General features: G+C 41.3%; 3 protein-coding genes across 5 annotated transcripts in view; 2 read left to right on the top strand and 1 right to left on the bottom strand.

Moving 5' to 3' along the window:
• The first annotated feature begins 3336 nt into the window (after nucleotides 1-3336).
• Nucleotides 3337-10919, top strand: smu1a (SMU1 DNA replication regulator and spliceosomal factor a). The gene is made up of 12 exons (XM_020594030.1): nucleotides 3337-3362; nucleotides 4970-5180; nucleotides 5448-5600; nucleotides 5957-6067; nucleotides 6231-6359; nucleotides 6524-6643; nucleotides 6758-6874; nucleotides 7958-8085; nucleotides 8238-8364; nucleotides 8473-8640; nucleotides 9065-9217; nucleotides 9689-10919. The coding sequence occupies exons 1-12, from the start codon at nucleotides 3337-3339 to the stop codon at nucleotides 9785-9787; spliced, it is 1542 nt and encodes a 513-aa protein (XP_020449686.1). The 3' UTR covers nucleotides 9788-10919.
• A 727-nt stretch (nucleotides 10920-11646) lies between these two features.
• The window catches only part of LOC109956699 (probable carboxypeptidase X1), a 16301-nt gene continuing 4632 nt past the window's right edge, over nucleotides 11647-23315 (top strand). The window contains exons 1-9 of the mRNA XM_020594027.1: nucleotides 11647-12073; nucleotides 16607-16716; nucleotides 16818-16957; nucleotides 17352-17436; nucleotides 18144-18303; nucleotides 18378-18469; nucleotides 19244-19367; nucleotides 21259-21455; nucleotides 21569-21748. Coding sequence (XP_020449683.1) covers nucleotides 11755-12073; nucleotides 16607-16716; nucleotides 16818-16957; nucleotides 17352-17436; nucleotides 18144-18303; nucleotides 18378-18469; nucleotides 19244-19367; nucleotides 21259-21455; nucleotides 21569-21748 — 1407 coding nt within the window. The 5' untranslated portion in view covers nucleotides 11647-11754. The remainder of the gene's footprint in view (nucleotides 12074-16606; nucleotides 16717-16817; nucleotides 16958-17351; nucleotides 17437-18143; nucleotides 18304-18377; nucleotides 18470-19243; nucleotides 19368-21258; nucleotides 21456-21568; nucleotides 21749-23315) is intronic.
• Nucleotides 14227-23315, bottom strand: part of elp1 (elongator acetyltransferase complex subunit 1) — a 27673-nt gene continuing 18584 nt past the window's right edge. For all 3 annotated transcript variants that reach the window (XM_020594011.1, XM_020594010.1, XM_020594012.1), the window contains exon 37: nucleotides 14227-14335. In XM_020594011.1, the coding sequence (XP_020449667.1) occupies nucleotides 14242-14335 (94 nt within the window). In that variant the 3' untranslated portion in view covers nucleotides 14227-14241. The remainder of the gene's footprint in view (nucleotides 14336-23315) is intronic.

Below are 23315 nucleotides of genomic sequence, written 5' to 3'. Positions count from 1 at the left end.
AATGCCGAGCTGAAGTCCACAAAGAGGACCCGTGCATAGGTCCCATATATCATCCTGCATCTTCCTCTTGTTTTGTCATGACCTCAGAGCTGGGTCATGACCCCAAAGGGTTTCTCATTGAGACCCTTTTGACTTTCTGTTCTAACTATAAAGAAAGATCTAAAGGTCAGTAGGCCTGATGCTCAGACGCGAGCAGCAAACAGTCTACAGACAGATCCATCGAGATTTCCTGCCTGGACTATGACCCAAATCCCCACCCCTCCACCCTCCTTACTACCAGCACCACCAATATCTCTTGCATACACACAGAAACACACACCTTCCACCCACTACAACACATGACTCGAGGGTTGACTTGCTGGTGGTGAAATTATCCATTAGTCAAGAGCTAAGAGTAGCTTCTCAGCAGCAAATTAATGGACCCTTGTTCATTCTGTTCCACTGGCAAGTACAGCCAAGGGCAAAGCTCTTAAAGAGATTGATAAAACCAACAAAGCAACAAGATTTTGTCATCTGGATTAGTTGTTTTTATTTTTGTTTGTTGTCCTCTCAAGTAAAAACACTGATCAAGGGTTCCAGTGTTTAGAATGACCTATAGTACTGTGTGTAATACTGCAGTAGTGCAGGTTATGACTGTCCCCTCTCAGTGATAGGCCCTCTTCAGGAGGGAGGAAAGGATGAATGAATGAGCATACGCTGTCTGGATTTTTCTCATTGACATTCAGAGAAATCTGATGCTGTCCAGATTCCACTGCACTGAAAAGTATTTTTCACTTCAGATCTAGCTGTGAATCTGTAGTATAACATTTATTTCTGAGTCAAATCCCTGACATGCCGTTTTGGCTTTGGGAGCTGCATCTTAGTGTTTGTGAATGTGCAGAGCTTAGCTGAAGAGCAGGTTCCATCCAAAGCATCATTGCTCTTCTGATCTTAGAAAAGCTGGTGCACACGTGCAATCCCCATTTTGGCCGACAAGACGTCACAAAGATTTTTAATAATTAAGTGTAACTTATTCTTTTTTTTTTAAATCCCAACTGAATCTCAGCTATGATATACAGCAAGCATTTTTTATTTCCAGTGAGTCTTTGTTTGCAGCTTTTCCTAATGGTCAGAAAGATCAGATTCAGAACACCTTTAACAGCGCCTCCTTCTTTCAATACACATAACACACGAATCAAAATGCGCAAATAACATTTTCACAAGGGAACATTACTTTTAAAACATACTGTATTACAAGTGAAACTGAAACATTCAAAATGTTACATGCCAGAACAAAAACTGTAACGACCTGTCATGACATAGCCTGTCCTGGATGGATCTTCATCCTCCTCCGTTCATCTCTTAAACAAGTTGCCCTTGCTGTTCTACTTTGATTTGTTATTATTGTCAGAGCCTCAAGCTCACAGTTTAGCATTTTAAATGGTTTCCATGAGAACAACGCAGATTGGGAATGTGAGGATTGTGTAAGAAATGTAGAATTATTTGTAATGTTATTCAAAAATGTGACTGTTAGGCAGAATATGTTTTATTTTATTTTTGTCAGGCTAGTTAGCAGGAACTGGTTCATGAAAGCTGTTTTGTCCAGAGTGTGAACTACTGACACACACAGCAAAGTACTTTCTCTTTTGTGCTTTGATTTCTAAACACTGAATAGTGGGAAATCACTTTAATGTCTGTTTTCTCAAAATGTTTCCACCTGACAGACCAAAGAAAAGCTGCTGTTTTTTGTAGTGTTACTGTGCTTTAATTATGATAGGAAAGGGTAACCTCATTGCACACTGAGGATGGCACCATACATGAAATTAGAATTTTCTTTGTTTTTCTCAGAAAGGATGAAGTGATTACATTACCGCCTTTTGTGTCGCTGTCACTCTTCCAGCATGGTGGCGTCTCCCTCACCAGTAAGCATTCTCCAGACAGTCTCTGCTTTGTCATGCCAGAAGACAGAGAAATTATATTGACATCTTTCTCCTGCTCTTATGTTAATATATTCACAATGACTATGATGTTATGGTATTGTGCGAGAGCACTCCTCCTCTCCCCATCCTCTCTGTTTCTCCTCGTGGCTTCCCAATATATTTATCCATCTGCAAAAGCAAATGAAACCAGACAATGTTTGCTGTGTTTTTGGTGCCAGATTTATTTCCAGTATTGATGGGACTCACAGTGGGATTATGCCATGATTGCCCCAAAACAATCAAACCCAGGCCATGGGACTGCAGATTGAAGTGGTGCTGCACTGAGCAGCATCATCATAACCTTGAAAGACCTTCACTGGCAGAGAGAATGGCGTCAGAGGGCCTCTGAGGCACAGCTGTGCAGATAGCGCCCCCTGTAGATCGCCATGGGAAAAACAGAATAGTATCAAAGCAAATGGGGATGCACACTGATATTAATGAAGCCAAAAGGCTTCCAGGAATTGCATTAACATTAGTCTTATTTATTGTCCCAGGAGACATGACACTACATGTGCTTTGACCTCATATAAGGCTGTAGGAAGAAAACCAGTCATCCAGGTATATGCGCTTGTTGAAATCATTTGTACCAAAAAAGTAGTTCTACTGGTGTCCATTGGAGCCCATTCACTGACTCCTGATAGTTCCTGTACTCAGTTTTAAGGATAATTGCTCTTGGGAGTATATTAAATTTGAGTGGCTATATGTTAAACACTACAAAGGCTAATCACTGTGAATGGATGAATGAACTGAATGGATAAACTGAATTAAGTTAAACTTGAATGGGCAGTATGCTACTGGCTATGTAAGCAGTACAATAAAAAATAAAACAGTATGTTCATATTATGTTTTTTAATGGGATAAAGGGGTAAAGTACTAACTGCTTTACTCAGGAACAGTGGAATGCCCCAGGGTGAAACCAACACCTCTCTGACAGTCTCAAAAAAAGGAATAGCCTAGCCTGAACAGACATTAAGACTCATGCAATTCATTACATTGTAAAGGTGTTGCTTTCATAAATCACCCTCATAATTCTATATATAACCAATAATGATGTATAAAAATATATTGTAAACCTAATTTCTGTGGCATTTAAGATCCACAACAAGCCATGAGATTTTTTTGCATACCTGCTGGAAGAAAATATTCCTGTTTAATGTCTATTTTGTAAAGAATCCTCCAAATATGGTGATTGTATGTAGTGATTCAGATGGTTACACCAAAATAATGTTTCATCGGACCGTCAAATGAGACTTTTATTTTGAAGATCACTGACTTTTCCGACTACTTCCGTCTTAGCGCCTGCTTTTCGTGTGTGTGTGTCTTGCTTTTGCTGTGGACTCGATAGTATCTTCTGGCTGCTATTTTGTCATAAACAATCATGTCTTTGGAGGTAGAATCCGCAGAGTAAGTAGCCCAGTTTATTATTATTAAAGCAGGGTACCTTTTTTAGAATAAGCCAGTATCTTATAATTGCGCGTTTGAATTTTTTCCAATGAGGCCTGTTTCATCCTATGCTGCAGGCCGCTGGCGTTAGCATCCTAAGCTAAGCTAAGCTACGCTACCAAGCTAGTGTTAAGTCAGTTATCCCTGTATGCATGTTGTTCGCTCCTCTTTGCTGTACCGAACTGCAAATTATGTTTGAAACTTTGTTGTGTTAATGTTACTTAAATTATGCATTACCAATCTTTTCTAGTTTCAATACTTCTTCATGGAGAATATATAGACGAATAACGTTAAGTTGGCGTTAGCTAACGATGCGCTACCAGTTGCTACATATTCTGGTATGGCCAGGGTTGTAACTAGATTAATCAAACTTCAGCAGCGAACAAATTTTAAAGTTACATAATTTGTTGTCATACTAAATTTTGCCTGATTTAGTGTCAGTACCAGAAACCTTTCTACAGTATTTTGTTGTACATCTGTATAGCTAGCGTTCACCATGTTATGCTTATTTACAACGGTGGTTATTTCATTGAAACCATCAGAGCAGTATGTCTGGTGGTTATAACTATCATTTTAATTGTCCCAGCTTGTTCATTGGCAAATCTTTTCCCTGCCCATGTGTCCATGAACAAGATATTTGATTCATACATCCATTATATAGACATTTGAGATGGATAACAGTATTTAGTAGTTTTTAACATGTAGTTAAAGCCAAACATTTTTGTAAAGAAGTCCTTAAAATTGAAGAAACCTACTGATTTAGTACAGTTGCTTTGAAAATATACTCTGTGAACAACAGTGTAGTTAATAATGACATTGTTGTGAAATTACTAGACTTTGGCATTTCTGTGCTTTCTGCAGTTTCGTGTTACTTTTTCCTTAAAATAATACCATGAATGTTTTTGTTTTTTACATTTATCAATACATTTTATACAAAATTTAGCAAATTTTATATATATGTAATTGGTGTGGCCAGCCTTTGCCTTTTAAATAGCACCAGTTCCCCTCAGTACATTCCCAGTTTTTCCAGGTGTTTGTCAGGTAGGTTGTCCTGGACATCACAGTTCCTCTGAGGATTTACACTGTCTCAGTGTCTCATGTCTCTTCATGTGATCCCAGACTGACTCCCTGATGCGTATAGCAGAGCTCCAAATGTTCTTGTCTCTGAAGATAGTCCTTTATGTCTCAGACTCTATGTTTGTGGTCCTTGTCATGCTGCAGCATAAATTTAGGACCCATCAGAAACCTCCCTGATGGTACGGTGGGATTGAAATGAATCTAAATACATAAATTATATGTATCTAAACTGCCTAAAACTTTTGTACAGTGCTGAATGTGCCAGTAATATAATATTTGATAATGTAGGGCTCTAATTTCTACCACTAGGGCCCTGTGACTTCACTTTGGAGGTGGCAAGAGTTAAACAAATGTCCAAAGATCTGTTGACTGTAATTTATGAGCTACTAACATTTAACTGTGTTAATACATTGTCATTTAAATTGCTTCAGCTGAGCTGGCTTCTAATATTTGTTTATCCAAATGACTTGTATCATTTGTGTTTCCTGCAGCGTGATTCGTCTCATTATGCAGTACTTAAAGGAAAATAATCTGCACCGGACTCTGGCCACCCTGCAGGAGGAGACCACAGTATCTCTGAACACTGTGGACAGTATAGAGAGCTTTGTGGCAGACATAAACAGCGGCCACTGGGATACCGTCCTGCAAGCCATCCAGTCTCTCAAGCTGCCAGATAAGACCCTGATAGACCTTTATGAGCAGGTGAGGATTGGATAAATTGTGTTATACCACTGTTGTTTCCTGTTACAATTCCCTGTCATGTTTACTTTGTTTAGGGTGGAGACTGATACAGTACTGCAGTCCCTGTGCTTCCTGAGTGTAGATACAGTATATGGGTGTCTTTTTCTACCTTCTAGCTACTCCACCCTTCCTTTAATCTCATTAACCTTTCACCAAGTGTTGATTTAAAGTTGATGTCTGAGGCTACTTTTCCTCCAAAGTGAAGTGTCTGTGTTGTTTCCTGACCAGGTTGTGTTGGAGCTAATCGAGTTGAGAGAGTTGGGGGCAGCCCGTTCGCTCCTCAGGCAGACTGACCCCATGATAATGCTGAAACAGACCCAGCCAGAGAGATATATCCACCTGGAGAACCTGCTGGCTCGCTCTTACTTTGATCCCAGAGAGGTGCGACAAGATGTAGTATTTGTTCTTCATCCATGTTCAATCATTTTAAGACCAGTTGCTGTTTGGCCCACAGCACCAACAATTCTTCAGTGTGTTCATGATGAGTAACATATTTTGTGGCTAAATTTAGACTTTGCCACAATGCATCATTTTAGAGAGGCTCTGGTACATAATCAGCACTTATTTGGTATTTTGTTGTGCTCTTGCAGCCAAACAAGGGTCTAATTTACTGTAAATAACACTGTCCTTGCAACAGAAAATAGAATTTTAATTGCACGTAAAAGTGTAAATGCTGTTTAAACAGGATATCATGGTTGTAGCTGTGATTTTTGATGTTTGTGTTTCTCGGGGTCCAGGCGTACCCAGACGGCAGCAGTAAGGAGAAGCGTCGGGCAGCCATCGCTCAGGCTCTGGCAGGGGAGGTCAGCGTTGTGCCACCGTCTCGTCTCATGGCTCTGCTGGGACAGGTAAGAGACTTGGAACCCTGCAGGTGAGATCATTACTAAAAATTTAATTAGCATCTTTTTCCTGATCTATTTGCATGGTAGGATGTATTGATTGATATGATGCTGCCATCTAAATAAAGTGCTGCTGATGATTTTGTCCACTGCCTACAATCTCCTCTCTTAGTCTCTGAAGTGGCAGCAGCATCAGGGACTCCTGCCTCCCGGTATGACTATCGACTTGTTCAGGGGTAAAGCTGCTGTTAAAGATGTAGAAGAGGAGCGCTTCCCCACCCAGCTTACCAGGCACATCAAGGTAACAACACAGTCCCAAGGTGAAAATGTTAGAAAGCAACATGAAAGGAAGTAAACGATGCATTCAGACAAGCATAGTGTCACTTTTATTTTACACTTCCAGGAGTTACAGTGCATTTCAAGACAAATGTGTTCTGATGTTACTTGTTTTTCTTTACTGCACAGTTTGGACAGAAGTCTCACGTGGAGTGTTCCCGATTCTCCCCTGATGGTCAGTACCTGGTCACCGGCTCTGTGGACGGCTTCATTGAGGTCTGGAACTTCACCACTGGCAAAATCAGAAAGGTAGCTCATTCACAAGAAAGACAACATAAACCAGATTTCCTGTCTGGTAGGATGCAATGTTTATTTTACACCTATGATTCAAAACAACTTATTATGTATGCATGTGTCTCACAGGATCTGAAGTATCAGGCTCAAGATAACTTCATGATGATGGATGATGCAGTGTTGTGTATGTGCTTCAGTCGAGACACTGAGATGTTGGCTACTGGAGCTCAAGATGGAAAGATCAAGGTAGAGGGCAAACTTTGCTTTACCGGGTTCTCATTGTTCTTTCATGCTCTGATTCTCATTGTGTTGCTTATGTTTATTTGTGGAACAAAAATAGGTCAAATTCTGGTATTGAACATTAAAACAAAACCTAGAGCATACGGATTGGTGAGAGGAATCTCTTACTCTATACCAGGGGTGTCAAACTCAGTGGCACAGGGGGCCAAAACTCAAAGCACACTTTAGATCACGGGCCGAACAGGATAAACATTTATTGAACAAACTAAAACTAAACGTTTTTTGAACAATGAATCGAAACAGACAGGATACAATATTATTCCAAAATAAATAAACTTAAAATCACCAACCGTATTTCTGCTAAGCCTTACATTAACAAACACCTGCTTTTTGTCTGGACACCAGACGTCACACACCTTCATCATGCAGCTCTTCAGAAACTCTCCCTCGGTAAATGTCCAGGCTGATTTTCTCCTTTGTCCCAATAAAACTTGCTTTCACAGCAGCTTCACTGTGTGATTTAGCTTTGGTGAAAACGTCTGCTGTGATGTCAGATTCCTCTTCAACTCCTCTACCTTCTGTAGCTTCTGCTCTGCATCACGTTTCTCAGCTTGTCCTGATGTTTTGTCTCGTAGTGCCTCTTAGGTTATATTCCTTAATTACAGCCACATTAGCTCCACAAATAAAACACACGGGTTTACAACAATGTCAGTAAACATATACTCAGCCACCGGTTTTGAAAGGCTCTGTTTTCAGAACCAAGTTTTCTCTTGGCCATTGTTAGGGGCTAGCTTTGACTTGAAATTAGGGTTGTATACATCAACAGACGCTTGATTGATCAGACGTAATTCACGCGGGAATGATTGCAGGTAGCCTATCGTTCGGTAAGGCAGCTGTTGCGCTGCATTATGGGATTTGTAGTTTGTGTGTTATCGGCGCCTCATATTGCCGGGCCATTAAGAAAAGATATATATAAAATGATCTCGCAGGCTGGATGTGGCCCGCGGGCCTTGAGTTTGACATGCGATCTATACCAAAATCAGCAATAAGAAAACAAGTTACAACTTCTGAATGTGTGTTTGTATGTAGGTGTGGAAGATCCAAAGCGGCCAGTGTCTGAGGAGATTTGAACGTGCCCACAGTAAAGGAGTCACATGTGTGAGCTTCTGTAAAGACAGCAGCCAGCTCCTCAGTGCCTCCTTCGATCAGACAATCAGGTAAGCTCGCATCTCACCAAACACCTTCCCTTTGCTTCCAGACCTTTTCTGAGTTACCTCTAAGTCCTTCAGTTGACTGAGTAGTTGTGCTCTTTACTCAGCAATTGTGTGGATGATGCCTGTGAACATTATCTTTGTGTGTTTTGCGTAAGAATCCACGGACTCAAGTCAGGTAAGTCTCTTAAGGAGTTCCGCGGCCACGCGTCGTTTGTCAATGAGGCCACATTCACTCCAGACGGTCACCACATCATCAGCGCTTCCTCAGATGGTACAGTGAAGGTGAGAGAAGCAGCTGCTGAAAACTATCCAGGCTCTTGTGCCTTTTTCACTTATTTGTAATGTCACCACCACACGTTTCCCTCATCATGATCCATGTCTTGTCTTCAGGTGTGGAACATGAAGACCGCCGAGTGCACAAACACCTTCAAGCCTCTGGGCACATCGGCCGGCACTGACATCACAGTCAACAACGTCATCCTTCTACCTAAGAACCCGGAGCATTTCGTCGTGTGTAACCGCTCCAACACGGTGGTCATCATGAACATGCAGGGACAGGTCAGTCCAAACCACTGCTTTATGTAATTTAGCTGCCTTTGGCTGTAGATAGAAGTTTGGATAGTGATTATTGCCAACAGGATAAATTAGGCTCTGGTTGATTTGAGAATATAATGTCATTTTAGACAAATGTGCCACCACAGGCAACAATGAGTCAAATCTTGATGAATAATAAGTAAATGTATGAAGAAAAATCAGCAGGGACTTAATGAGAACTTAACTTCATATCCCTTATTAAATAAGTGAGTTAGGATTAATTGCTTTTAAGATGTATCATTTAAAGATCTGCCAAATACAATATAATCTGTATAGTAAGATTTTTGAAGGTGTCTTCATTATGTAACCAGGGTAATAAAATTGCCTTCTTGGCTGCCTTCTCACATTTACACTCTGCGTGGGTTTGAATGCGTCTCTCCCCGTACAGATCGTGAGGAGTTTCAGCTCCGGTAAGAGGGAGGGTGGTGACTTTGTGTGCTGTACTCTGTCGCCCCGTGGCGAGTGGATCTACTGCGTGGGTGAAGACTTTGTGCTCTACTGCTTCAGCACAGTCACCGGCAAACTGGAGAGAACGCTGACGGTACGTTTATTGCACTCAGGAGTATAGATCAGAAAGTCCAAAAATATCACTGCCTGATCACTCCTCTGCTTCTGCTACACAAAGTCCTGCCTGTGAAGTTCTAGTCTGAAGTGTTGTAGGTCTGGATGAAGCTCTGTTGTGTTGCTTTTTAAATGACTTAATAAACAAGCATAGAAACTGTTTGGCGTTTTCTCCAAGAGGACCAGGGTTTGTCTAGGACACTAATCTTCTTATTTTTACTGTGTTCTGGTGTCTGTAAGTCCACTGTACTGTATAATGCACCGGTATCATATAGCCATTTTTACAAGAAGAATGTGATGTTATGTTCTTATGTCATTTTTGTTGAGATACTTTTTGATGCTGTTTTCTCAGGAAAAGTTCATGTTAATGGTGCTGACTTTAGATAAATCCTGAATTATGATGATGACCAGTGAAGGTATCCTGACATCATGTCTCTCCCTCCCCCCTTAGGTCCATGAGAAGGATGTGATCGGCATTGCCCACCACCCCCACCAGAATCTCATCGCCACCTACAGTGAGGACGGCCTCCTGAAGCTGTGGAAACCTTGAGGCTGGACGTTGTCACACAGCTCCTGCTTGCCTCACTCTGGACAATGCTCTGCCTCTTCCGTGTTGTCATTTTACAGCACCGGGCGACTCATTCTCTTCCAGGTCTTTGGAGTATTGGGGTGTTTTCACAGTCGAACCTTATTTACCTGAAGAAGCTGCTTTCTGTTTGTCCAACAAAATCCGTTTTGTGCCTGGGTGTCCTGTGGCTTTTAGTAGTTTGGAAAGAAACTTCAAAATGTGAACCAGACATTTGATAATTATAAATATTCTGCAGCTAAACACATTAAGAAAGGTGCTTCCATATGTGTCCAGATTTTTATTCATCCATCATATCTTTTCTGTTGCAATAAAAAAAATAAGGTTCTGCTGTCGAACACCTGAACTTCACAGACATTTTATTGCCTTTTTCACAGGCCTGTCACCTCCGGAGGAAGAGGAGGAGCGTTGTTACATGGTTGGGATGAGGAGTGTAGATACTAGACTTTAGTTTTGAAATACACTTTTTTTGTAAATATATTTTTTATTAGCATTTTTCCCCAACAAAACCTGGTTAAATCGTATGTGTTTGTGGTTTTTTTTAAATTCCAACTAGAATTCTACGGTATCACTTTAAAGTTCTTATATAGTTTCCTGAAATTGCATCATTTTTTACAGCATGGACAAACAGAATACATTCAGTAGTTTAATAACAGGCCTTTGTCAGTGAGTGCATGCATTTGGAGCAGGATGTAATATTTTAAGGTGCTGAAATTGACCACCAATGTCTGTGTCATTAAATCTGTTTAACCAGAATAATCAAGTTTAACGGCATCATTACATTGTGTTTACATGCCTTGATGGAGAACTAGAATATGGACAATGTTGGAGATGATCTGAATTAGAAGAATGTTGAGAAAATAGTTATATGTTTCAGCGACACCGCATGCCACTGTACAGCCATTTCTAAAAGTCTTTGTGTGGAGACCTCGGACCTAAAACCTCAAAATGCCTGTGTTTTTGCCTCTGTTTTCTGCCAGATCGTTGTCGGTACAGCAGCTCTGCAGAGAGGTGTCAAGTCAGTCAAAAGGGAGAAATGCCAGGATTTGATTACACTTTCAAAATAAAAGCATACATTTTTCACTTTGCCCTAGTATGTTTGGAAGTGTTGCTGTGAATTTGTACTGACATTTTCAAACTTGCTTTGTAAAAGGAGACTAAACATGTGATAATCAGAGGCAGTGATAATGACAGTTAGCTTGTTTTATCCATGTGTTACATTTTAAACTTAGGTCACCAAATCTCTTTAAAAGCAGTTATCTAAATGGAAAAAATGCATTTCATGGAAGGTTTTGTTAAATTACCATGTCTACATATGTATAAGCAAACTAAATCTTAACTCAAGGGGCCTGAGGGCTTGGTGAGTTCTCCAGCGTGCTTATCCAGCTAATATTGCAAACTTAAATTTCTCAGTAAAAAGCTGATGGAAAGGTATTTGATAGCTGGTACATCATATACATGGCTTTCCTCTGAAAATGTTTTTAATCGGGCTGCAAATGATTGTTTCAATACTATTTAACATTTTTCTTAAATAATTGTTATAAACATAATGAGAAATGTTTTATGTTTTTCTAAAACAAAGTGGCGTCTCCAGGTTTCTTGCTTTATCGGACCAAGTACACTCAGTTGTGTTGTGTTGTACAGTACATGACAGATTTTCACACTTGAGATGCTCGAATCAGTGAATTTTTTTGTTTTTGCTTGAACATGGCTGAATCATGATCAGAGAAGTCGAATAATCTTGTCAGCATATGGCTTCCGCTATATTTGTTATAGAGCCTTACTTTGACCTCCCTAGTCTACATACAGTATATTAAGTTGTTTTATTTTTGAAATCTGACTGGAAGTTGTTTTTGTGCTGTGTGACTTGACAGTGTTGGATCAGGTCAGGGAGGTTGAAGGAGTGCTTAGTGTTGCAGGGAAGAGTTACTATGGCAGACGTTCTGTACTTCATTCTGCTTTTATTTTTGCATCGTGGATCATTTGTTCTTGTTTCAGCCAGAACTGTTCAAGACACAACTGCACTGAGATCCACTGTAAATGCAGCTTTTACTACAAGCCCTTTCTCTGCAAAAACAACCAACACTCCAAACACTACTGATGTTCCCACCACAGGATTCACAGCCAGTTCTAGGAAGTCAACAGTTAAAGCTCTGCCAACCACCACAGCTGAAGAGGCTGATAAAACAGCAGACGGACAAAGTCCCAGAAGGGAGTCTGAAGAAGAAGAAGAGGGTCCTGTGGAATTAGGTGAGTGGATATCAGATTTCAATGTTAAATGTTAAAATTTTGTTTTATTCCTAATGTAAACATCCATGTGGAGATGTGCAGAATGTCTGTGATATATATTAACTTCACAGTGAAAAAATAACAGCTGAAATAAGGTTCTGAGAATAAATGGAGTTCTTCAAACCCTGATGTTTCAAAGGGGGCTTAAAATTTCATTATGGTCTTTTTTCAGTTGATAATTGTTCATTGATGAACTCTCTGGGATTCAATAACTCCAAGCTAAAGTATCCCTCAGGGTTCCTCAAAGGTCCCTTCTGACAGTGTAAACAGCCCTGTTGAGCTTTGCATATCTGCAGTCAGCATCAGAGGTGATGGGGGAGCACACTACTCTGTGTGGGGCGAGATAGTTTAGCCATGCATGTTCTACTGATGAAGACCAGATGGTCAGATAAAAAAAAAGACAACAAACACACTCTTTAAAAACCTGTTGTGTAATGTTGCTCGCCCAGCTGTACACTCAGTGTAGCTGTGGCCAAAGCTAAACAGCTGAAATGGAAATGGAAACTGGTACAGCAGCATTTACACAAACACAGGCTGTATGGTGCTTTACAGTTTCCTCTGGAGGTGAACATGTTTCAGCAAATAGTTCATAATTTTTGGAAATATGCGCCTTTGTTTTGTTGCAATTAAACCAATAGCAATCTTTAAATATAAGGCTGGAGGCATGCTACACTTAGCAAAGCTTAGCAAAATGAGTGGAATAGCCTGACACTGTCTACAGTTGAAAAAAATCTGCCTAGCAGCACCTCTAGCTATAATTATTTTCTTTCCTTATTCCATACAACATGTAAAAACCTGTAGTTTAATAAGAATGTTGAACTATTCCTTTAAATTCAGTGATCTGTACCAAATCCCTGAAGTAGTTCAAAAAAAGTCTGAAGTCATATTCTACTGCAATATATGATATTTGAATTTTATAGCCAGGAGGTTCTTCAGGAGCATTAAGGTAGTAAAGAAATCCAAAATGATCCTGAAGAAATCCAGAACCATCACCAGGAAGCCAAAGGTTAAGAAATCCAAGCCCCAGGTCAACAAAAGTGCCGGTCCATCTGTGGCCACAGAGACAGTCCCACGTATGTAGTGAGATTAGCCCACAAGTATGCAGGGTGTCAATCAGACAAGGGACAGAAATCAGTGAATTGTCAGCGAGGTGAGCCCACCCAGGAGAGCAACAAGTTGTCGGCGAGCGGTGAGGTGAGCCCACCCAGGAGAGCAACAAACAATTTGCCACTTGAACACAAAGTTTAGTCCCGGTTCTGATTCAGTGCATACTGTAATCTGAGCGTGTACACTATAAAGAAATGGGCTCAGCCTTCTACTTCAAACCATCACTACTGCCGGTACCAATAGGAAAAGGCGCCAGCTTCCTGCTCACAAAGATGTCCCCCATCTTTGTCCACTGGCCTCTGCAAACATTTTAAATGTTTCCTGTGCTTGTAGGCAAAGAACCTACTGAATATACTGCTCGTCTTTGTTCCTTCCTTTGGTTTCCTATTTGTTCACCATTGTCTTTTCTTTGACTTCTCTCCAGCCAGTCGCTCTGTCTGCCCATAACCCACAGTAAAAGAATGTGGAGATAGGGTTTTATTCCCACAGCCATTCAAACACAGGCATCGCTGTGTTGAGGTTTGGTGAACTGAGTCTTTGCAGTCATTTTATTTATTTATTCATTCATTTATTTATTTATTTTTATTCATTTCTTCCTGCCAGTTTGGATGAGCCGTAAGAAAAGAAAAGACAACTCAGCAACACTACAGCACTCGGCTGTTGAAGGCCACGTGCACAAACACATTGGTGAACAGATTCTTCCAGTTTTTCTTCGTGTTGCCGAGTTATTTTTCCACTTGGCTACTTTGTGACTTGAGCTTGTAGTTGCCTAGTGAAGCAGCAGCAACATACCCATCCTCACTAGGCTGAAAACAGCCAACCTCTAAGTGATCTCCAAACGACAAATTACTACAACAAGGCCATATATTTCAATGAACATAAGTTACCATGAGTGTGACTCACGTGACTTTTAGTAGAATGAATGCCTGTAAAAAGACCTGATACTCCCAGAATTTTGTTTTGTCACCATCAAAGACCTTTTCACTCATAAATGGGGATTGTGAGAGGATGGAGTCAGACATTCATGATGACGAGCCAGGGGAGATGAGAGACTTGGGGTGTGAGTAGCGTTTCTTGGGTAAAGCACCTCGTGGTTCCATCCTCCTCCTGTGGCTCCTTTAAAGAGAGAACAATATACTGTATGTCTCAGGCAAAGAAGGAGACGGAACAAAACTCAAAACCATCAAATGCTTTATGATTTTACCCCAAACCAACATCAGTCGTGATTTTTTTTCTTTACCCAGATAATCAGCTGCCGTTGCTGCTTTAATGTACAATAAGTGGAATGTCTTTGTCATCTGGGCATCACTCTCAGTTTGCCAAGTCTCTCTGGCTCAGAGGAAATGTGTGGTTTGTGAGGAATCTAAACACATTTAGAGCAGAGCAACATTCTGAGTCACAGAGATCCAGCTGGATGACAAGGCAAAAGGGGGCAAGAGTCCTTAAAGGAAATGCCAGCAAAGTTTACACTGCTTCTATACCCTGACCTGAGACTTTTTAGCAGCCAGTAAAGCTTCTTGCAGGAAGAGGCTGTTTGAACCAAGCTGAACCCTCCAGACAATGAGAGCCTGTCTGAGACATTCAGCAGAGGATGCTGGGAAGGGTTAAAGAAACATCAGCAGCTGCAGCAGAGTTGTGCTCCTTCTATTCAGCTCTCTTTAAATGTACTTCTTTGGCTTTATGGAAACACCTGCATGTGTTATGTTTCGACACATTCATTTAGCTTTTTCCTGAAGTTGTAACTCCTACTGTAACTGATCCCATTGCTAAAATGTAACATGTTATATAACACATGCATTATATAAGATTATTATACCTAAAGACATAAACAGATGAGCCCTTTTCTCCTTGCTTTTTAGTGATTTCTACTGTGCTCATGTTTTTGATGTTTGTATACCGAGCAACACAGTCTGTGGAGATGCTGGTTCCAGGATTTTTCTTTTCCCTAGTGTAAGTTTGCCTTCAAAATCTGACATTAAACTCACTAAACACAGGAACACAGGCCTCTCCAGGTTTAATTTAGGTTATAAATTGTTTAACTTGCTTATGGCATTAGACACTACAGTACTTATGAACTGCAGTCGCTCTGGCTGTGGAGAATATTCCAGCCAGTAGCACAAGTTTGGCTGCAATCGGCAACAAAACTAAAATTTCCATTTTGTGAGTGAATGCCTCCACCAACCAGTCCAGTTTACAGAAATGGGACAGACATGAGGATACAGTCATCGTGACCTTTGACCACCAAAATCTAATCAGTTCAACCTCGAGTCCAAATGGATGTTTGTGCCAAATTTGAAGAAATGCCCTCGAGATGTTACTGACAAATCGAGTTCACGAGAATGGGTCGGATGGATGGACAACCTGAAAACATATTGCCTCTGATCAGAGCCCTGTGGACACAGCTACTGCATGAGCTGTATTAAAACCCACTGAGATGAGGAGGACCAGAAACACATCCACAGCTGTCCTCAGTGCAGAAAGACTTTCATACAGAGGCCTGACCTGGTGACAAACACTGTTAGCAGAGTTGGTGCAGGAGCTGAAGAAGAGTGGACTCCAGGCTGCTCCTGCTTGTCACTGCTAAGCTGGACCTGAGGATGTGGCCTGTGATATCTGCAGGAAGCCAAAAGCCACCAAGTCCTGTCTGGTGTGTCCAGCCTCTTCCTGTGAGAAACACCTCCAACCTCATGATGGAAGTGCAAATGGATGTTTGTCCAAATTTGAAGAAATTCCCTTAACAAACAAAACACTGAGCCAGAGTTGGAGAGTTCATCCAAAAAGATCAAAAAGGCATAAGTAAATGGATTCCAAATGGATTGGGGCGACTTTGGTTCAGTGGGTAGAGCAGTCATCTCCCAACTGGAGGGTGGGTCAGACGTTCGAATCTCAGTGCCTGCAGTCCACATGTTGATGTGTCCTTGGGCAAGACACTGAACCCCCAAGTTGCCCCGATGGTTAGAGCCATCGTTTGAGTTGGCGCCGTAGGTGGCTGCCATCGGTTCTGTACCGGAAACAAATGACTTGTGTGTAACATACTTGGCCAAGTAAAGGTGATTATTATCATTATCATTAAAAGGAACAAGTTTCAAAAAGCTTAGATTTAAATTCACAAACCCATTGAAGTGGCACAGGAATTTGTAGTTGGCTTGTTTCCTAAGGATGTTTGCAACTTTCCCTTGTTTGCCTTCTTTCCCACAGTGTCACATTGTCTCTGCTTGGGATTGAATGGCTAGAATTTAATGCCCATCTGTGCTCAGCTAATCTTCTACCAAAAAAGTCATCAGACTTTTACCTCTGGAACTCTGGCTCCCACTTACTGTGTTGCTCTGCGAATGTCCAGGTATAATTATGTTCAGGTAGTGACTAGAGACCTGTTGATTGTGTCAGAATGTCCTCCACTGGGTCTGGAGTCACTAAAAGTCAAAGACACTCAGCTGAGAGCCTCGTCCTACAAACGCAGAGGCCTGGGCCCCCACCGCGGCCGCCTCAACATCCAGGTACAACACAGCCAACACAGAACGTCACCTACTGCACACAATGCACTGTAGAACAACATTACCACTGTGTGTTCCTTTGGTGTGTCTTGTGTGTGCTTCAGTCTGGGATAATGGACGGTGATATCTATGACGGCGCCTGGTGCGCTGAGTACAAAGACAAGGAGCAGTGGCTGGAGGTTGACACTCGCCGACTGACTCGCTTCACTGGTGTCATCCTGCAGGGTCGCAACTCCATCTGGAGGTCAGTGCTGAAGGTCCAGGGTTTCATAGCATCATGGGGAGCACTGGGAAATGTAATTTCACAGAGCACAATAAAAACATGGTTTTAAGGCAGTTCTTTAACGTCACAAGAAACACTCACCCAGATGAAAGGCTGTTCAGATCATGTGCATGTGCATGTACTGCCCCTACACACACTTGGTTTCATTACAAATCTGATTTGTTTTGCCTGTGCTGTACATTTTGGAGACTTTCTTCTGTCTTGTTTTCTCTGTCTGAACCCCAGGAAATTGTTCTGGTCAGTCTCATAGAAACAGACACAAGATCTTTATATCCAGCGGTGCAGGGCTTAGTTTGGACTCGAGCTCCTCTTTAAAATTCTTCTGAATGTGACACATGATCTTGTTCACACACAGTTGGGACATGGTGCATACCTACAAGGTGCAGTTCAGTAACGACTCGCTGGTGTGGACGCCATGTCTGAACGGGACTGAGGAGGCTGTGAGTGAACATAATGTTCTTTTCTAACATTCAAACTCGGCTCTTATCTCTCTCCTCCCCTGTATAGTTTCCCTGCTCTCCCATTTCACTTCCCACCAGCTGCTCTGGTATTCATATCTTCATGAGCTCCCACAGCAGTGTCATTATTTCCCCAGGCAGCCAGAAAGCACATTTGGATTATCTTACTGTGGATCAGGGGAATAAAGGCGTTTGAATATGTTAATTTGGTTTCAGGGAGTGATGATGGGCATGTTTCTCTATTTTCATCCTTTTATACACTGAACAGTCAAATGATTATAAAAGAAAATAATTGAAATGAAAATAGTTTTCAGCCTTACACTGCTGCTGTGATGAATGTTATTTCATGAAGATGTTGTTTGAAGGCTACGATATGCTAACCTAAAAAAAAGGTGACGTGTATGTACAAATGAGCGATTTACAACCGTACACGGGTAGTGCTGGTGCTGACGCTCACAGTCACCTGGATCGTCTCCACGGCCTTGCACACGGATAAGCAGTGTACTTAGAATTATGAAAACAAATGTTAATGCAGTTTTTTATTATCCACAGTTGACATAAAAATGCAATGAATGTGTAACAGTGGTTCACAGCTAGAGATTTAAACATTGTGGGTTTCTGTTTTTGTTTGAAACCACTTGGCCACAGGACAGCTAGGTTATACTTCACCATGTCTCTCTGGGTTTAAGGTATTTGAAGGGAACCAGGACACAGAGACAGCCGTCCTCGCCCTGTTTAACATATCCACAGTGGCTCGTTACATCCGGATCAACCCGCAGACCTGGTACGAGAATGGGACGAAGGGAGACATCTGCCTGAGAGCCGAGGTGTTGGGCTGCACACTCCCAGGTACAGACACTTTGTTTAAACTACTGTTTACACCATGTTTGGCCACAGTAACACACACATTTCCCATTTCGTAGATCCAGGTAATGTCTATGCATGGCAGACAGAGCCAACAGAGTCTAAAGACAAACTGGACTTCAGACACCACAACTACAAGGAGATGAGAAAGGTAGGACAGAGTGTGGATACTGATGATGACGTTCAGATGAACACAAGGCTTTAAAACGTGTCAAGATAAAGTCATTTGACAAAACCAATAAGACAAGTTTACATTTTTATTGATTTAATTTCTTGTCTCAAACAGAAGCTCTGTCATCACCAAGCAGCTTTTATAAATAAACTCCAGGCTCATGTTGACAGATTATCAGCTTTTGGTTTTTGCACCGACTCCAGAAATGTCCAAGTGTGTGTGTTCTGGTCTCAGACTGACCAGAAAACAAATATTGTGGGAGGTTTCACTCCTTCGTGGCAGCGTCCTCATGGTGTGATTTGTGGTCTGTTTGAAGACACTGTCCTGGATGCGATGGTCAGAGAACAGCCTGCACAAACAAACTCACTCATCCACCTTGATTGTGTGGAAATACATGTCGACATTTAAACACAGCTTAGATCAGTGTGTTTCTGTCTGATCAAGATATAACTCGGATGTCTGTAACAATCTCTCCCTGAATATATTAAGTAAATACACAGTGTTTCTTCAGGGACAGTGAACTCTTGTCTTCCACGAGTTATTACAGTAATACATTAGACAGAATGTCTGTAGGTACTTTAAAATATTTACAGATTTACTAATGTTATTTGTAGTTTTGCTTTCGTTTTAAGTCTTCCAGTTGTTTGTGTTGGTCCCAACTGTGAGATTGCCTTTTATATGCCATTATTTATTTTTTTATTTTAATGTATTAATTAAAATCTGTCATCTGTAACAAAATACACTTTTTCCCAGCTGATGAAGTCAGTGAATGAGGCGTGTCCTGACATCACTCGTATCTACAGCATCGGAAAGAGCTACACAGGCCTGAAGCTCTGTGTCATGGAGATCTCTGACAACCCTGGGAAGCACGAAGTGGGTGAGACATGCTGCGAAGGTGTAATCATAACTCATCTCTTAACAATCCAACTGGTAAAGTTTCACTGTTTTCATCAACCAGAAGCCTAAATTTGTTGTCCTGACATTTAAATCAGCCTCAAAGAAATGCTTCTTCCACCTGCTGTGCTGCTACCGCACTGCTTCTCCTCCAGTAAAACAAATCATTTCATCTAGTGAGAGACAGATCCTGCACAAAGCAATCTGAGAGGTCAGAGGGTCGGGGGATCTACAGTGGCTGCCACTTTATCCCAGCCAACACACAGTCCAGCACTGTGTGAAACGTAAATGCATCCACACCAGATTTCCTCTTCGTTGGTTCTGAGGTGTACAAATGCTTTCTTTGGCCTCCTCAGCTCTGTGGAGTGGAGAGGTTTTCCCACCAAAACACATGGCAGTGAAGGCAGCACAGAGGAGCAGAGAGAGTCTTAAACATAGAAGCTATGTGATCCCAGGTGTTGATGTATTTTTAACAAAGATCTATCATTAAGACTCCAGCATCTTTGACTGTCACATTTTCCTTCCCCTCTGCTCCTTGTTGGCCTCACGTCTTATCCAAAACCTTTTTCCACAGACAGTCTTGGTTTGGTGCAATGTCACGTGCCACTGACTGAGATTTCAGTATTTTCAGCCTCAGTGTTTGCAGTAGGAACAGAGTGGGGCCAAGTGGTGCAATGTTCCCCTTTGTCCCTTCGCTTTCCAAAGATTTATACAACTCTGTGAAAGCCCTTCCATCAGCATCACCGTGTAGTTCGCTGTGTAATGTAGGTCTTAAAGTCCATTCTTATGATGCTGATTTGGCTGGGCCACCAATGAATTAGAGAATTTCAGGCCTGTTTGGCTCTCCAATAGTAAAATAAATAAAGTAGGAAGAATAGAAATCATCATCTTTTAACATGAAATCAAACCCAGAAAATCTTTACAGCAGGAACGTTTGTCTCTATTCATTTGAGTCAGCCAGCCTGCGACTCTGGCACCAAACAACTCCAATCTGATCACACCCCCATCATTTTACAAGATCTGATTACGTTTCCATCACACTGTGCTCTGACTACAGATGATTACAATTTCCCCTAAAGTTTGCTGTGTAGAGCAAACAGCAAGCACAATCTGACCACTAAACCAAAATTGTGCATATTTTTTTATTTGAGGTTTTCTTGATGAATTGTTCAGGTGGATCTTCAGATCTGTTTCCAGCTCGTCTCAATGAATTGCTAAAGCACTGGAGCCAGGCTTTGAGGCTCCTCCAGTGTCAAAAAATCTGTTGTGCTCTTCTGACCTCTGAACCGTTTTCACATTCAAAACCTCTATGTATGTGGTATTCACCGACTGAATTAAACATGTTATGTCTATACAAAATCGAATTCAGATCAGCCACCTATCAGAACCAACGTGTGAGACGCTCATCAGAGTGTTCACTGCTGTGTTAGAGAGAGAGAGAGTGAGCTGAAGCCAGTTTTCAGGAGGATGTGTGAGATTTCAGAGCTACTTGCTACCCTAATGTATGTGGACAAAACAGGAAGCAGATCCAGGTCTGTCATGGCCCTCAATGAGAGCTGGATTTGTGTAGCTGTATGCTGAAAACATAGATACTGTGGGTGGACCACGTTTTGAGGACGGACTCCTCATCCTTGATGTGCACAAGAGGGATTTTGACTATATTGAGAAACATAACATCACACTGATGTTTGGGTGAGGAGCGTAAAAACATTTCTCTTCAGGGGCTTTCGTGTTCTGTACTGATTATTATTTTAAATAAACCTTAATCTATCAGTTTTCATTGATTTTGAACATGAGCAACAACATTAGTACAAGCTTTAAAGTTGTGATGTGGTGTATTAGAACCTGTGTCTGTGTTTTGGCGCCTCCTGCAGGGGAACCTGAATTCCGCTACGTCGCAGGGATGCATGGGAACGAAGTGCTGGGCCGGGAGCTCCTGCTTAATCTGATGCAGTACATGTGCCAAGAATACAAGCGGGGTGACCAGCGCATTGTCCACCTGGTGAAGGAGACTCGCATCCACCTGCTGCCCTCTATGAACCCTGATGGATATGAAACGGCTTTTAAAAAGGTGCCTAGACCTGCAAATAATCCCAGATTGTGTTGGAATCTCCATGATGGCTCCAGACTTCAGGGACCAAAACTTATTTTAAGAGGCTTCACCCCATGTTCTTTACTCCACAGGGCTCGGAGCTGGCAGGTTGGGCCATGGGGCGTTACAGCTATGAAGGCATCGACATGAACCACAACTTTGCTGACCTCAACTCAGTCATGTGGACCGCCATCGAGCTGGAGAAGGACCAGTCCAAACTGATCAACCACTACTTCCCCATCCCTGAGCAGTACACCTCTGAAGAAGCCTTTGTAAGGACGGACACACACACACACACACACACACACACACACACACACACAAAACTGTCACTTATTCAAAATCAGCTCAATTTCTTCACCATCTGCTTCATACAACCCTTCTCTAATTGTCAAAATTAGCCTCATTAGCTCTTTCTCTAAGTGATCCTCTGTGTTTTCATATTTGCTGTTTAGGGTGTTAGGAACATTTTAAGTGCAGGTGGCTATTTTATTTATTTATTTACGTTAGTCATGACAATTTTTGCACCAGGATGCAACAAGGTTTTGGAAACCAGCCTTTTTGTTTGAGAAGCAGCAGTGCTCTGGTACTACGGCAGAGAAATGAAGACTCAAAGAGCTTTTCTCATGGTCTCATTTGTTTACGGCTTCAGTTTTTTTTTCCAGGATTGTCTCATTTTTCTAGAAATAAAATTTTATGGCAAGATAAAGATATTAGAGTACATTAATATAAATCTATACAGAACTGTAAAAAGTTGAAAAGGTGCAGCAAAGCTGTTTAACAGTACAATAACTTTACAAAACTAAAATGTGATTGATCAAATGATATAGTGACAAAAGCACAGTCAGACACAGACTTGAGAAGAGGTTTAGTGAGAATACGTGAAGTCACCCGTGAATGGACAGCAGCTCTGCAGATCCTCAGAAACGAGGCTGATATAGTACTCAGATCCTTTACTTAAGTAGCCATATTACAGTGTAAAAATACTCTGTTACAAGTAAAAGTACATAAGTATTAGCATCAAACATACTTAAAGCACTAAAAGTACTCATTTTGCAGAATGACACATTTCACACTCCTGTATCTTAGATTATTGTAATTACTGATGCATTATTGTGTACGTCACATTTTATGTTACAGCTGGTGAAGGATGAGCTAGTTTTAAATGGTTATGCACTTAATTTGAAGTACTGCTGGGTAGCTTGTGAATTTTCCACCATAGGTCATTGATGTCTTATAAATGTACTGTATTTTTGTATTCATCTAGTTTCAAAAGTAACTAGCACCTAAAGTTAGAAAATAAATGGAGTGGAGTAAAGAGTACAATATTTACCTCTAAAATGTAGTGAGGTCAAAGCATGAAGTAACAGAAAATGAAAATACTCAAGTACAGATAGCTCAAAATTATAGTTAAGTACAGCACTTGAGTAAATGTACTTAGTTACTTTCCTCCACTGGATCTAAACTTCATACAGGTACAGTTCAGTAAATTAAAATATCGTGGAAAAGTCCATTTATTTCAGTAATTCAGCTCAAACAGTGAAACTCGTGTATTATATAAATTCAGTACACACAGACTGAAGTAGTTTAAGCCATTGGGTCTTTTAATTGTGATGATTTTGGTCACATTTAACAAAAACCCACCAATTCACTATCTCAGTAAATTAGAATATGGTGACATGCCACTCAGCTAGTCAACTCAAAACACCTGCAGAGGTGTCCTGAGACTTGAAAATGGTCACTCAGTTTGGTTCACTAGGCTACACAATCATGGGGAAGACTGCTGATCTGACAGTTGTCCAGAAGACAATCATCGACACCCTTCACAAGGAGGGTAAG

Source organism: Monopterus albus, unplaced genomic scaffold (assembly GCF_001952655.1).
Source record: "Monopterus albus unplaced genomic scaffold, M_albus_1.0 scaffold21.1, whole genome shotgun sequence".
Classification (NCBI taxonomy): Eukaryota; Metazoa; Chordata; class Actinopteri; order Synbranchiformes; family Synbranchidae; genus Monopterus; species Monopterus albus.
Note: the sequence above shows the minus strand (reverse complement) of the source record. Positions and strands in the feature narration are given on the sequence as shown.